We start from the raw sequence: 14,428 nt of genomic DNA, 5'->3' as shown, positions 1-14,428 counted from the left end.
CCTAAACATGCCTTGTGAAAATTCATGCGAAGCATCGAACTAGAAAATTTATGGAGGTTTCAGACATAGGCGGGGCAACGTGTCCTTCCGTATGAACGTTGTTTTCGGTTTATGTGGACTGTCCTGGACCAGTTGTAATTTTATGGGAATGCTTGTTATCTAACTTTTAAGAAGAGCTTTGTTTCAAGGTAATGATTAAAGTCGCAGTTGATACCTTTTAACCTCACTGGCCTGACAGAGAATGTATCTTCTCTTTGGTATAAACCAGTGGATTGTCCACAATATTTGAAGCCCACCACTCACAATTTTCACCCAATAAATATTTCAGAGCTTGGCAAATCTAAAACGAAAATTGTATTCATTATCAAATTAACCAAACAAGAAGATAAGAAATATCTTAATTAATTTGTAGTTGTATAAGATCATTGAGACCATAGCCGAAAAAATTGTCTAGTTTGTTGTTTTTCTGAGAAATGTGCTGAATAGAGTAGATTGTACAGTGTTGATCAGTCCTGTACGGGTGTGTTTACTCATGAAAGGAATGAAACATCATCATGACACAGAAGAGGAATATAGGCTATAGCCTATGACCTTTGATTTACACTGTGCCACTGCTTACTGTATATGCATCACTGCATTACATTTGCCTTCATATTATTTATTTATTATAAAAAGAAACCTAATTAAAAGAACTTGAACTGTTTGATTACAAAAGCTGTCTACCTGGGTCTTCAGTTGTAGTGTTTTAAGAGCAAGAGCATATCATAAAGGAGTCTTTTGAAATGCTTAAGGCCGGACTCAACATACTTTACCTGACCTAGGAAAAACAAATAATATCAAAGCTCAAAATGAATAAAAAATTAAAGTTAAATGGTTAAAGGCGCTAAGTACACTACACCAGAAAACAGTTTGAATGACACACCATCCTTTCTGGACAAACAAGGTGTAAAGTTCACTTGTCTCTAATCATGTGCATTTAAATAGTGAACATTATAAAAAGGAAAACTGTAGATACAGTAGACTTAAATCTAACTCTAAGTCATAGCATTCAAGTATAAATATAATTCGTGTCAGACCACATCAACTGATCCATACAACATGTCCACCATAAACAAACCTGAATAACACTTTAACTTCACCATATGCTAATCCATACTCCTTAACGAGGCCACAACAATAACAAACAGCAGACTTTACCAAATGATTAGCAGTCTTAATCTAGTAAAAATCGATTCTATGACCTGTTGACCGATGATGTATAGGCCTACTCTTGTAAAGATGCAGATGTCTGATGTAGTAAATAATGTATACTATGGATGGCGCTGTAGTGGAAATTCATTGTATTAGAGTAGGCGAAGAAACAGAGGAACAGTTGACACTAGTGGGCGTGGCGTAGCCTCCCTGCGTGGTTTTCAAATACATTCGGTCTAAATATGAATGTTCCTATTTTCACTCTTTACTAAGTATTTTCAGTTCAGTTGTTATTAAAGTGTCTTGGTGTCATTATACAGGAATAAATAATTGTCCACAACACTGCCGAGGCAGGTCGTATAAATCTTTGTGACGTGTTTCCTGTTACTTTTATCAGCGATGGCTAAACTGGATGACATGATTGGCCAATCACGGTCGTCTGTGATTAGAGGTAATGCAATTGTTTAACCCCTTTGCTGTGTATATGCGAACCTTTGTCTCACAACAGATACTTTAAATTGAAACATTGCGTGTTATTTAGTAAAGGTGTTGCATGTTCATTTCACTGAGACAAAACGTACTTATTCGAATACGTCTTAACGGAAGACTATCTGAGCTCCGATGCAGCCCCTGGAGAGAAAAATAAGTTAATGTCACTGCTTACAGAGGTGAGAAAGTGTGCAAAGTTAAACTTGTACATTTAATATCATCGAACTTAAGGTCGATGAACAGTAAAGAGACATGACATAAATTGTCTGATGTGCAAATATTTCGATAAGTTAAATGTTGCGCAATATATTGATATTGTACATTTACTCTCATTTCACTGTTACACTTAGGAAAATTAACCAATGGTTTAACTAACATAGTAAATATATATATATATATTTTGTTTTAATTTGCAGTGAAATCATGGAACAAATGTATTATGGTCTCACCACAATAATCATAGTCTAATCGTGATATTTTGGTAGTAAAACCATTGTAATTTAGAAATGTACAGAATGCAACTGACTGTTTTCTGTTTTATTTCATGAATTCTTTGTCCACAAACTGTCCTTATAGAGTCTAGATTGATTTTCCGAAATGTCTCGGGAGCAGCTGGCCGTTCAACAGGCCAGAAAGGTTTTTCTGACTGGAAGATCTAAACCCCTGCAGTACAGAATTCAACAACTTAAAAACCTAAGTCGATTCATTACAGAAAGAGAAAAGGACATTACTGATGCCTTGAGAAAAGACCTCTATAAGGTAGACCAGTTTTTTTTCACATTCTCCCCAGCAAACACAAAAACGTTGTAAAAACGTTTTTTTCACGTTGTGAAAAGGTTGTGATAACGTTTCTATCCAACGTATTTAATACGACAAAATGTCGAGTTTTTTTACGTTATAAATACGTGTTTTCACAACGTGACAGAAAGTTTTTTCAACGTTGCTTTTACGTTGTTAAGTCACCCTGGGACGTTTTAATAACGTTATTTTCACATCTTAAGTATAAAACAAAAAACGCATAACCTTTGAAAAAAGAAAAATCTGAACATCTTGTTTGCTTTACTGTTAGGTTATATTACTGATAAAACGGGAATATAATACTCATGAGTACATAGATTGATAAATCTGACATGTCAACAGACAACAGAACGTCTTTGACAGTCAGAAAGCAGCACACACCTTACAAGACTCTTTTAAGAGTTGCTAAATGTGTAGTGGTCTGACGCACTGGTTAGGTATGTGCCCCTTTCTGACTGTCAAAGACTGGAATCGGTTCCAGTCGCAAGAAAAACTTTTTAAGTGTGTTGTGTCTAGTTTTAGAATGTTTCAGCTAGTCCAGGTGTGGGGAATCTTGATCCTGGAGTGCCACTGTTCTGCAGTGTTTATCTCCAACCCTTATCAAACACACATTAGTAGAAGCTTCACTGCAGGTATGTATTGGAGTAGTTTGGGGCTAAACTCTACAGGACAGTGGCCCTCCAGGATCAAAGTTCCCCATCCCTGAGCTAGCCCTTAGTGTGTCCCGGCTTAAGAAACGTGAATCCTATTCGACCTTTGTACTGTTGAAACTGAAATGTGCCACATGCAGCCTTGTGCATTTTAAATAACAGTCATCAAAACTGTAGCCATAGTTTACATCAGAAAATACTAACTCCAGTCAGACCCTGTAGTCGTGTGGATAGTGCTACAGACATGCGGTGCAACTGCGCTTTGGGCGACCTGATTTCAAGACCCGGGTCGTGATCCTGCTGCCCTTTTTCCTCTTCATCACTTCCTGTCTGTCTTCACTGTCCTGTCAAAAATAACAAAGCCAAAAATACAGTGAGGGAAATAAGTATTTGATCCCCTGCTGATTTTGTAAATTTGCCTGCTTACAAAGAAATGAAGGGTGTATAATTTTTATGGTGGGTTTATTTTAACTGATAGAGACAGAATATTATAAAAATCAGGGGAAAAAATGTTATATAAAGGTTATAAATTGATTTGCATTTCAGTCAGTGAAATAAGTATTTGATTATTTCAAATACTTGAAAATAATCCCTACCAACTAGCAAGAATTCTGGCTCCACAGATTGGTTATGTGCCTATATGGACCACAGATTAGTCCTGTCATCTTAAAGGGGGCATGAATTAAAATCACAATTTTAACCCGAGCTTTTGTTATATAAGAGGGAATCGTATTCACGCAAACATCATGTAAGTGTCAGAACTGAAAACGCCCTTGTTACTGAGATTACATCTGTTATTGACACCAGGCCCAGCGAACGCCAGGTTCTGGAATGCACCTATCATTGATAGGTTGAACACCGCCTCCAAAGAAAAATATCAACGACTACTTCTCTAGCCCCGCCCACTGGTTCGCGCATGGCTATGTACTATGACAAAATGGCTAAACATTCTTTTTGCTGAAATCGAGGAGATAGTGTTACTGGAAAAACAAGCACATATTTGCATGTTAGCTTAAGTCCACTTTTGCAAAAATGTAGACTATGTATAGGCCTGTTTAGCAGCAGAAGTAGCAATAGATTAATTCACCATTATGTCGTTCTGAAACTGTATATGACTGTATATAAAAAAGTATTTTGAGAAATGTCTCAGTGGTTTTGTTACCATAGATTGTATAACAACGGGGGTCCAATGTTGTTTGATGATCATCATTCTTCAAAATATCTTTTTTTGTGTTCTGCCGCATAAATACGTACAGGTTTAGAATGACATAACGTTTAGTAAATTATGAAAATTTTCATTTATGGGTGAAATATTCCTTTAAATGATAACGATAACAGGACTTTAGGGTGATTTTTATGTGCAAAATGGACTTACGATATTAATTGTGAATAACAAATACAGTTGATAAGGTCAATCTTTATGGTCCAAACTACAGCTAAAATGGAAGAAATGTAAGTTTATTCAAGTGTCCTTTAAGTGAGTGTATTGACACAACTTGTGATTTCACAACCACAATGAACTCCGCTTAAAGTGGTAAAGGAACTGATGAACGTAATAAACTACTTAAATGACAATGTATTATTTTTACCTTGGCAAAAAATAAAATGAACCCCACTGTTACACATTCTTTTTTTTTTTTTCTACAGACAACATTCCAGAAGATAACTCTCTGCCCCCATAAAGATAAAACTGCCGACTGAATTCTTGGCAGCATTATATACAGATAACTGTTAGGGCAATTGGCCAGCCCTTTCCCCCACAAACACATCCTTATTGTTTGACTTTCTTTCTTTCTTTCTTTTCCTTTCGGCTGTTCCCTTCAGGGGTCGCCACAGCGAATCATCTGCCTCCATCTAGCCCTATCCCCTGCATCCTCTTCTCTCAGACCGACTACCTTCATGTCCTCCTTCACTACATCCATAAACCTCCTCTTTGGTCTTCCTCTCGGCCTCCTGCCTGGCTGCTCTAACCTCAGCATCCTTTTACCGATATATTCACTCTCCCTCCTCTGAACATGTCCAAACCATCTCAACCTGGCCTCTCTAACTTTGTCTCCAAAACATCTCACATGTGCTGTCCCTCTGATGTACTCATTCCTGAGCCTATCCATCCTCGTCACTCCCAAAGAGAACCTCAACATCTTCAGCTCTGCTACCTCTAACTCTTCCTCCTGTCTTTTCCTCAGTGCAACTGTCTCCAAACCATACAACATCGCTGGTCTCACTACTGCCCTGTACACCTTTCCTTTCATTCTTGCTGGTACTCTTTTATCACACAACAGACCTGACACTTTTCTCCACCCATTCCAACCTGCCTGCACACGCTTCTTCACCTCTTTTCCACACTCTCCATTACTCTGGACTGTTGACCCTAAGTACTTAAAATCCTGCACCTTCTTTACCTCTTCTCCCTGTAACCTCACTGTTTCACTTGGATCCCTCTCATTCACACACATGTATTCTGTCTTGCTGCGACTAACCTTCATTCCTCTTCTCTCCAGAGCAAACCTCCACCTCTCTAGACTTTCCTCCACCTGCTCCCTGCTCTCACTACAGATCACAATATCATCCGCAAACATCATAGTCCATGGAGATTCCTGTCTGACCTCATCTGTCAGCCTGTCCATCACCACCGCAAACAAGAAGGGGCTCAGAGCTGATCCTTGATGCAGTCCCACCTTCACCGTGAACTCCTCTGTCACACCTACCGCACACCTTACCACTGTCCTACTGCTCTCATACATATCCTGCACCACTCTAACATACTTCTCTGCCACTCCAGACCTCCTCATACAATACCACAGCTCCTCTCTTGGCACCCTGTCATACGCTTTCTCTAAATCTACAAAGACACAATGCAGCTCTTTCTGACCCTCTCTGTACTTCTCCACCAACCTTCTCAAAGCAAATATCGCATCTGTAGTGCTCTTTCTTGGCATGAAACCATACTGCTGCTCACAAATGCTCACTTCTCCCCTTAGCCTTGCTTCCACTACTCTTTCCCACAACTTCATTGTATGGCTCATCAGCTTAATACCTCTGTAGTTTCCACAACTCTGCACATCTCCCTTGTTCTTAAAAATCGGCACCAAAACATTTCTCCTCCATTCCTCAGGCATCCTCTCACTCTCTAAGACCTCGTTGAACAACCTAGTTAAAAACTCTACTGCCATCTCTCCTAGACACTTCCATACCTCCACTGGTATGTCATCCGGACCAACCGCCTTTCCTCTCTTCATCCTCTTCAAAGCTCTCCTAACTTCACCCTTGCTAATCCTTTCTACTTCCTGCTCAACAATATTTGCCTCTACTACTCTTCTCTCCCTGCCATTTTCCTCATTCATCAGTTCCTCAAAGTACTCCTTCCATCTTTCCCTCACCCTCCTGTCACCTGTTAACACATTTCCATCTCTATCTTTAATCACTCTAACCTGCTGCACATCCTTTCCATCTCTATCCCTCTGCCTCGCCAACCGATACAAATCCCTCTCACCTTCCTTACTATCTAACCTTGCATACATATCCTCATAAGCTTTCTGTTTGGCCTTTGCAACCTCTATCTTAACCTCACGCTGCATCTCCCTATATTCCTGTCTACTTTCCTCCGTCCTCTCACTGTCCCACTTCTTCCTAGCTAACCTCTTCCTCTGGATACTCTCCTGAACTTCCTCATTCCACCACCAAGTCTCCTTGTCTTCTTTTCTCCTTCCAGATGATACACCTAGCACCTTCCTACCTGTCTCCCTGATCACATTGGCTGTAGTAGTCCAGTCATCTGGAAGCACCTCCTGTCCACCTAAAGCCTGTCTCAACTCTTCCCTGAAAACAACACGGCACTCTTCCTTTTCCAACTTCCACCACTTTGTCTTCTGCTCTGCCTTTGCTCTCTTCATCTTCCTCACCACCAGAGTCATCTTACACACCACCATCCTATGCTGTCTAGCTACACTCTCTCCTACCACTACTTTGCAATCGCTAATCTCCATCAGATTACAGCGTCTACATAAAATATAGTCCACCTGTGTGCTCCTGCCACCACTCTTATATGTCACCCTGTGTTCCTGCCTCTTCTGAAAGTACGTGTTCACCACAGCCATCTCCATACTTTTAGCAAAGTCTACCAACCTCTGTCCTTCTGGGTTCCTTTCCTGAAGACCAAACCTGCCCATCACTTCCTCATCCCCACTATTCCCTTCACCAACATGTCCATTAAAGTCTGCGCCTATCACCACTCTCTCACCTCTGGGAACACTCTGCATCACTTCCTCAAACTCGCTCCAGAATCTGTCTTTCTCCTCTTGCTCACAACCTACTTGTGGAGCATAAGCACTGACAACATTCAACATCACACCTTCAATTTCCAGCTTCAGACTCATCAACCTATCTGACACTCTCTTTACCTCCAGAACATTCTTCACACACTCCTCCTTCAGGATCACTCCTACTCCATTTCTCTTCCTGTCCGCACCATGATAAAACAGTTTAAACCCTGCTCCAATGCTTCTAGCCTTGCTCCCTTTCCACCTGGTCTCCTGGACACACAGAATGTCGACTTTCCTCCTCTGCATCATATCTACCAGCTCTCTGCCTTTACCTGTCAACGTACCAACATTCAAAGTCCCTACTTTCAGTCTGAAACTCCTGCCTTTCCTCTTCTCTCTCTGCCTACGGACACGCCTTCCTCCTCTAACACACCTTCCTCCTCTCCTTTGACCAACAGTAGCCCAATTTCCACCAGTGCCCTGTAAGTCAACGGCACCGATGGCGGTCGTTGTTAACCCGGGCCCCGACCGATCCGGTATGGAAGTCATGTTAGTGATTCGCATATTTGATTTGGCAAAAGTTTTATGTCGGATGCCCTTCCTGACACAACCCTCTCTATTTATCCGGGCTTGGGACCGGCACAAAAAGTACACTGGCTTGTGACCTCCTGTGGCTAGATTACATCCTTATTGTTTGACGTATTGTATTAATGCATAACTTGTTGTGTGTTGTATATAAACTATGGGTGTGCAGCCAGACATATTTATGTGGAAGGGAAGTGAGTTTTCATCAGTGTGTGCATGGAATTGGTTTGGGTCAATCTGAGTGACTTAAAACTTCTCAAGTAGCGTTACAATATTCACTTACTGTAATGAGAAGTGAACGAACAGACAAGAATGACCAATATATTAGAAGTCACGTTTAAACTGACACTGAATAGATATTTAGCACTGAAACAAGTTTATCTCCATTCTGACGAATTTGCTCCATTTGCTCAAATGGCGTTAACGTTTCAGGATTTAAACGGTATTTAGGTGTGCAGTGGGCCTTAACGTAACTGGAAAAAATGTGGCACATTTACTAAAAAGGACAGCCCATCAATTTTGTGGAAACGTAATACGTGTGAAAACGGCAGTTATTTATTTTTGTGAGGTAAAAAGCTAAAGGAGAAAACAAACTATAGTCACATAATGAGGTTGCTTTGTATAATGTCATTGATGTTTTTTGATGAGTTATAGTCTAGAAAAGCAAAGAAACTGGTTAAATAAAAAGTATCTTACCTCAGGAAAAACACTCTGAAGATGACCATTCAGCCAGACGCTGCTCTGCTCGAGCTGTACGTGCGCGTGCTGGACACAGACCACAAATTTATAAACAGCTGTCAGTTTTTTGTCGGGGGCATACCATGCGAGCGAGAATTTAGTTTTGTGACAGTAAGAGGCATTAACATGTCTAAAAATGAGTGGAAAACGCTGCCGCTCCACTTTCTTCTTTTCTCCCAGGGCCCGGTTGCATAAAGCACCTTAAGTTTTTCCCTTAAGTATGACACTTAAGGGGTGATTTTCCTTTACCAAAGACAATAGGAGAATAACTTAAGTAAAACTTAAGGTATACTTAAGGACACACTTAAGGGAAAATTACACTTAAGGTGCTTTATGCAACCGGGCCCTGATCCTCAGAATAAGCACAATGTTGTCTACCGTTGCTAAGCAACCATGAGCCGCACTCTCCTTGAAGACAAGGTTGTTTCGGGAAAGTATAAATTGATTTCTAGCCCCGAAAATTCATTGAAGTAGCTTTGCTAGTAGATTTAATTATGAAGACAAGCAAAAGAAAAGCCTTTCCTACATTTTGGCAAGTTTTTAACGGATACAAAAATCTAGATGCTGATTGGTTGGTTCTTGTCACATGACCTGTGGTGCGCTTGCGTTATTGGGCCTGGAAATATGTATATAATATATAAAATATGCATTTAATTTTTTTATATTAATCAATTTAATATTTTATCATTTTTATTTCACTTTATTTTCAGTTTGCCTGAAATAAAAAAATGTTTAGATTAATTTAATCTATTTCAGACAATATCGATGGGGTAATAAGTGAAGCGCAATCAGCGTATTTAGTATGTTTGCGTGCACATTTGTGTCTGTGTGCTTACTGCCTGTTTCAGCCTTCCACCTATTCAATTCAGTCCCTGTGAGTCAGTGTCAAACTTTTATAGCCTAAACTATTCTCCCCATTTTTAAGACCACTTAGAATAACTGAATAAAGGCAATTTGTATTTGTTGAGATATAGCAAGTGCAACAAAAGTCAACAAATTTTAAACTATTCTGAGGAAACATTTAATAAAAAAAATTCTCAAAAAATACAAAAAAATCTCCCCAACAAAGTAGGACGTTAGAGGGTCACCTCCCCCGTGTTACTTTTGAGTCTGGAGACAGACATAACATGCACGAGCCCTGCAGACAACGGTGAGGTTTGACTGGGCACAGAATACATGTATATTCGATGAAGCAAAGTTTTATGTTTTGACATCAACCTACCAGCTAATTCTCATCAAGATTCATTTGTCCACGTCTATTATATTGACGGCAAAAGGCTTCTCCGAAATGACATAGCTTATGTCTGTCCGAAATTAGGCAACATAGCTGTCCAATAAACGTTAACAAAAAAAAATTGTTACATAATAATATTTACTAGGTCTATCTTATTAAATATATCTTATTATATAGGCTATTCTTAAAAGATTTTATACATTTAATTGGTTATTATATATTAAATGAAATGTTAACTATATCTCCTTACACAAAAAACAGCAGTGATTGATCAGGTTTTATTGATATTATTAAAGCTACAGTGTAATTGTTGTAAACACACGTGATATTTACGTTTTTAAACTATTTTGTTTGGTCTGTGGTTGGCTAGTGTCTAATAATATAACTGTTTATGTTTGTTTATAATAATGTATATTATTATTTTATTGTATAATAATTGTATTAAGTAAACGATTTGTTGAATTGTGTTGTCTGTTCATTTTATTAAACAATTTGTTGAATGGGCCCTGTAGTTTTGACGCATTTAAACAAACCATGTGGTACATTGACATCTAGTGGTTGAGCTTGGTATTGGAGTCTAAATTCAAAATATTGGAGAGACAAGTTTAGCCAAGTTCCTCTCAGTTCTCATGCACAGTAACGTTTGTTTATGTTGATAAGATGAAACCGTCTATAACAGAAATATTGCGAAAGATATTCAACATTAAGCAATAATAATAACAGTAATCATAATAAAAAATATATAATTAAACGTTGGAATTTAGTCTGGTTATATTTTGGTACTATCACAACGTTTTTTGAACGTCTTATTGCAACGTGGAGATTACGTTATTTTAACACCTAAATAAAACGTGTCACAAAAGTTACCGTTTTATTTTGGTTGCATATTTTTTTAAATATAGGGTGTGGTTTTTAAAACGTTGTACTGCAACATTACCTAATTGTAACCAAAATGCAACATTGTTAAAAGTTGTAAAAACGTTTTGTGTTTGCTGGGTCTATAGTCATTCATTTATTTAGTGTATTTGTAGTAAACATGTTGTTTTTTTATGTGACAGAGTGAAAATTCAACACAACTGTATGAGATCCTAGGCTTGGTTGGAGAAATCAATCTGGCTGTCAGCAAGTTGGCTGAATGGGCAGCTCCTCGTCCAGTGTCCAAGAATCTTCTCACCATCTCAGATGAGGTCTTCATACACCCAGAGCCTCTTGGTGTGGTGCTTATCATTGGAGCATGGAACTATCCAATAGCAGTGACCCTACAACCCCTCGTAGGTGCCATTGCTGCAGGTAAAGCTTGAATCCACCTTTTTGTATCATCATCTTCACTTTGTTTGTAAAAAAAATTTAATCCAGTATGCATTTCCTCACTCTCAATACAAATTAAACAGGTTGGGGTTTGTCAAGCTCCAGAAATAACAATAAAGCAAGGTTAATGTGTAATAAATTAGTCCACATGGCTCATGCGCATGATTCTTCTAAAGCCAATTGATCTTCTAAAGCCAATTGATCAAAAAACCGACCGAAAAGCTGTTAATCTTTCCGTTCACGGTTGCTCTTAAATGTTAAACCTCTGCTTGATATCTTTGATTCTTTAGGAAATGCTGCGATAACAAAGCCATCAGAAGTGAGCTCTCACACAGCAGAAGTTATGGAGCTCCTGCGTCACTACCTTGACCCTGTAATACTTCAGTCACATTCTATTCTTAAAAATATTATTGTTGTTGATATATTATATTTGATCTTTTATTAATGTATTCAGGAGATGTATCCAGTGGTAACAGGAGGTGTTCCAGAGACCCAGGAGCTGTTGAAGCAGCGTTTTGACCACATCTTCTACACTGGCAACAGCACAGTGGGCAAACTGGTTATGGAGGCAGCGGCTCGCCATCTCACACCGGTCACTTTGGAACTAGGTGGAAAAAGCCCTTGTTACATTGACAAGAACTGTGACATTAGAATCGCCTGCCGGTGAGTTTGCTATGAGTTAATAAGTTATACTAACGAATACTTGCTTTCTAATGCTCTTAAATTTATAGCCGGATAACATGGGGAAAGTATGTCAACTGTGGCCAAACCTGCATTGCACCTGATTACATCCTCTGTGAACCCAGCATCCAGGACAAAGTGATTGATGAGATCCAGAAATGCATCAAGGTCTAGTATATACTGTACATTTTGTTGCTTCTGTCTTTTACCCCATGAGTGCATCATTTTTTTTTCATGCACATACAGGAGTTTTATACAAATGACCCTAAGAGCTTTGCCGACTATGGGCGCATTATCAATCAGCGCCATTTTAAGAGGTTAATAGCACTTATTGAAGATAGCACAGTGGCTATTGGAGGAGACAGTGATGAAGCGGAGTGCTATATTGGTATGTATTCATTTTGTTATGGTTTTATAATAATTGTTTTATACTGTCATGATTCCTGTATCTGTCTGCTTCAGCTCCCACTGTTCTGAAGGATGTGACATCACAATCCAAAGTGATGCAGGAAGAGATCTTTGGGCCAATTTTGCCCATCGTCACCATAAACGGTATAAAAGAAGCCATTCAGTTCATCAATGAACGAGAGAAGCCGCTAGCACTTTATGTTTTCTCTTCCAGCAATAAGGTAACAGAACACTATCCATTTACAATATAGCTATGATAGCTGATTGATTTATCATTCTGTGACTTCAAACTATATTCGTTTTTTCCCAGGTTATCAAACAGATGATATCGGATACATCCAGTGGAGCGCTCTTAGCCAATGACTGTCTGGTGCATTACACCATCAGTGATTTACCTTTCGGTGGTGTCGGTGCGTGTCGGGCTTTTACTTTAAAGAGCCACTCTGATCATTAACAGTGAAGGACAATGGATGTATTGTTTCTGTCTTATCAGGAAATAGTGGAACCGGTCGTTACCATGGCAAATACAGTTTTGACCAACTCAGTCACCTCCGCAGCTGTCTCATTAAGAAGTTGAACATGGAGATGGTCAATCAGATGCGATACCCCCCTCACACTGCAGAGAAGTTACGCTGGGCACGTGTCTTTCTCTTAAAGCAAATAAATCTGTCCAAGTGGCGTCAGATGGCACAGGTGGCTATGGTTGCTGCACTGGCAGCTTTTGTGGTGCAGGTGAGATGTTGCCTCTATTCAGGACGTACCTGAATATAATGAATTGGATTATAATAGGATTTTTTAAATTCATATTTAGAAGTAGTTATACAGTTTCTGCTATCTAAACATAATAAAATTACAAAGTAAAAACTAATACTTATAACCTTTCTGTAAATTCCTTATATGGACAAAATCCATACCAGGAAATCCACAGGATTAAACATTTAATCCTTAAAATGTTATCAATGACCCGCTTCTGCCATTTAATCTGTAACCTTTTTAATATTTATAAATACCACATAATATTCGTCTATACATAATGTATCACCACAGAGTTTGTTTCAAAGAGTCCCTCTCACTGCAAAATTTAGTTTGTTCAAGTTCTGCTAAGTAAGCAAAGCATCAAGGAAACAAAGAACATTGTTAAATAGGTTTGGCTGCGCTAAAGTACTGTTGATTAAAGTAAAAGGAAAATATCTGTTCCTTGTTCCTAGGAATAAGGCACATTGTTTCCACGTAGACTGTAACAGAAGCCTTTGCCCTGACACATTTCTTAACTTGTTTTCTTACTGTAAATAATTTCTTGTGATTTATTGTTGCAGAGATTTCTGCGATAATTTGTGGAAGATGAGCTGAAGATCTCTGGACCCACAGGAATTCACAGGGATTGTAATGATTGTGATCAAGCAGTTTTTTAAAACACAGTAGACAGTTAATTGTATTTTTTACGTGCAATAGATTCAATTAGATATAAAATAAATCACTTATCCAGAATACTAATGATTTTTACTGCAAGATGAGTGTAATACAAGGTAGGGTTTCTCCTGTGAGTCTGCATTCTTTTATTGGTCTGAATACATATGAACATTTTTTGCATAGACAGATAAGATTTTGTACATACTACCGAGTCATTTAAAATGAATTGATTTATTATAACTTTGCAACAATCAGGATCATAGAAGTCAAATGGGGATGATGCCAGTTGTGTTATCGTTTGTTAACCATTCTCATTAATCCATTATCAGCAATATATTTAATGTTTAACAGTTATATTGTCCTGTGTACTACTGAAATTAAAAACCTTTGTCTTGAATTCATATTATGTAGCATCGAATGTTTTTATGCGTTTACTATTATTCTAAAATGAGAAGTATGAAAGAATAAGTAACAGGTAGTGTGTGTGAAAACATAACTTAATACTGTACAGTATATATGGAATGTTCATTTATTAAATCGACATTATAATGTAAAAAATATTTATTGTTACTAGTGAAAGTTGCAAAAGGTTAATAATGGCTTTCTTTGTAAAAGTGGAATTTTATGAATCGAACTAAATAAACTTGGATGATGTTTAATGCACTTTTGATTGT

The 14,428-nt window shown here is 38.4% G+C and overlaps 1 protein-coding gene across 1 annotated transcript; it reads left to right on the top strand.

Annotated features, from left to right (window-relative positions):
* Nucleotides 1-1,648: 1,648 nt before the first annotated feature.
* aldh3a2a (aldehyde dehydrogenase 3 family, member A2a) lies at nucleotides 1,649-14,402 on the top strand. The gene is made up of 11 exons (XM_057350441.1): nucleotides 1,649-1,859; nucleotides 2,257-2,439; nucleotides 11,006-11,237; nucleotides 11,546-11,628; nucleotides 11,710-11,918; nucleotides 11,987-12,104; nucleotides 12,183-12,324; nucleotides 12,399-12,565; nucleotides 12,655-12,754; nucleotides 12,838-13,076; nucleotides 13,661-14,402. Exons 2-11 carry the CDS (start codon nucleotides 2,278-2,280, stop codon nucleotides 13,673-13,675), a joined length of 1,467 nt encoding a protein of 488 aa, XP_057206424.1. The 5' UTR covers nucleotides 1,649-1,859; nucleotides 2,257-2,277; the 3' UTR covers nucleotides 13,676-14,402.
* The last annotated feature ends 26 nt before the right edge of the window (nucleotides 14,403-14,428 follow it).

Source organism: Triplophysa rosa, linkage group LG14 (genome assembly GCF_024868665.1).
Source record: "Triplophysa rosa linkage group LG14, Trosa_1v2, whole genome shotgun sequence".
Taxonomy (NCBI): Eukaryota; Metazoa; Chordata; class Actinopteri; order Cypriniformes; family Nemacheilidae; genus Triplophysa; species Triplophysa rosa.
The sequence above is the reverse complement of the archived record's forward strand: the minus strand, read 5'-3'. Positions and strand labels throughout refer to the sequence as shown.

What these genes read in the sequence shown, in the direction of transcription:
- aldh3a2a (XM_057350441.1), top strand. Translation starts at nt 2,278, where the DNA reads ATGTCTCGGGAGCAGCTGGCCGTTCAACAGGCCAGAAAGGTTTTTCTG. An exon ending in TGAGAAAAGACCTCTATAAG is followed by an intron (nt 2,440 to 11,005) that starts GTAGACCAGTTT and finishes TTTATGTGACAG; the next exon opens with AGTGAAAATTCAACACAACT. An exon ending in TGAAGCGGAGTGCTATATTG is followed by an intron (nt 12,325 to 12,398) that starts GTATGTATTCAT and finishes TGTCTGCTTCAG; the next exon opens with CTCCCACTGTTCTGAAGGAT.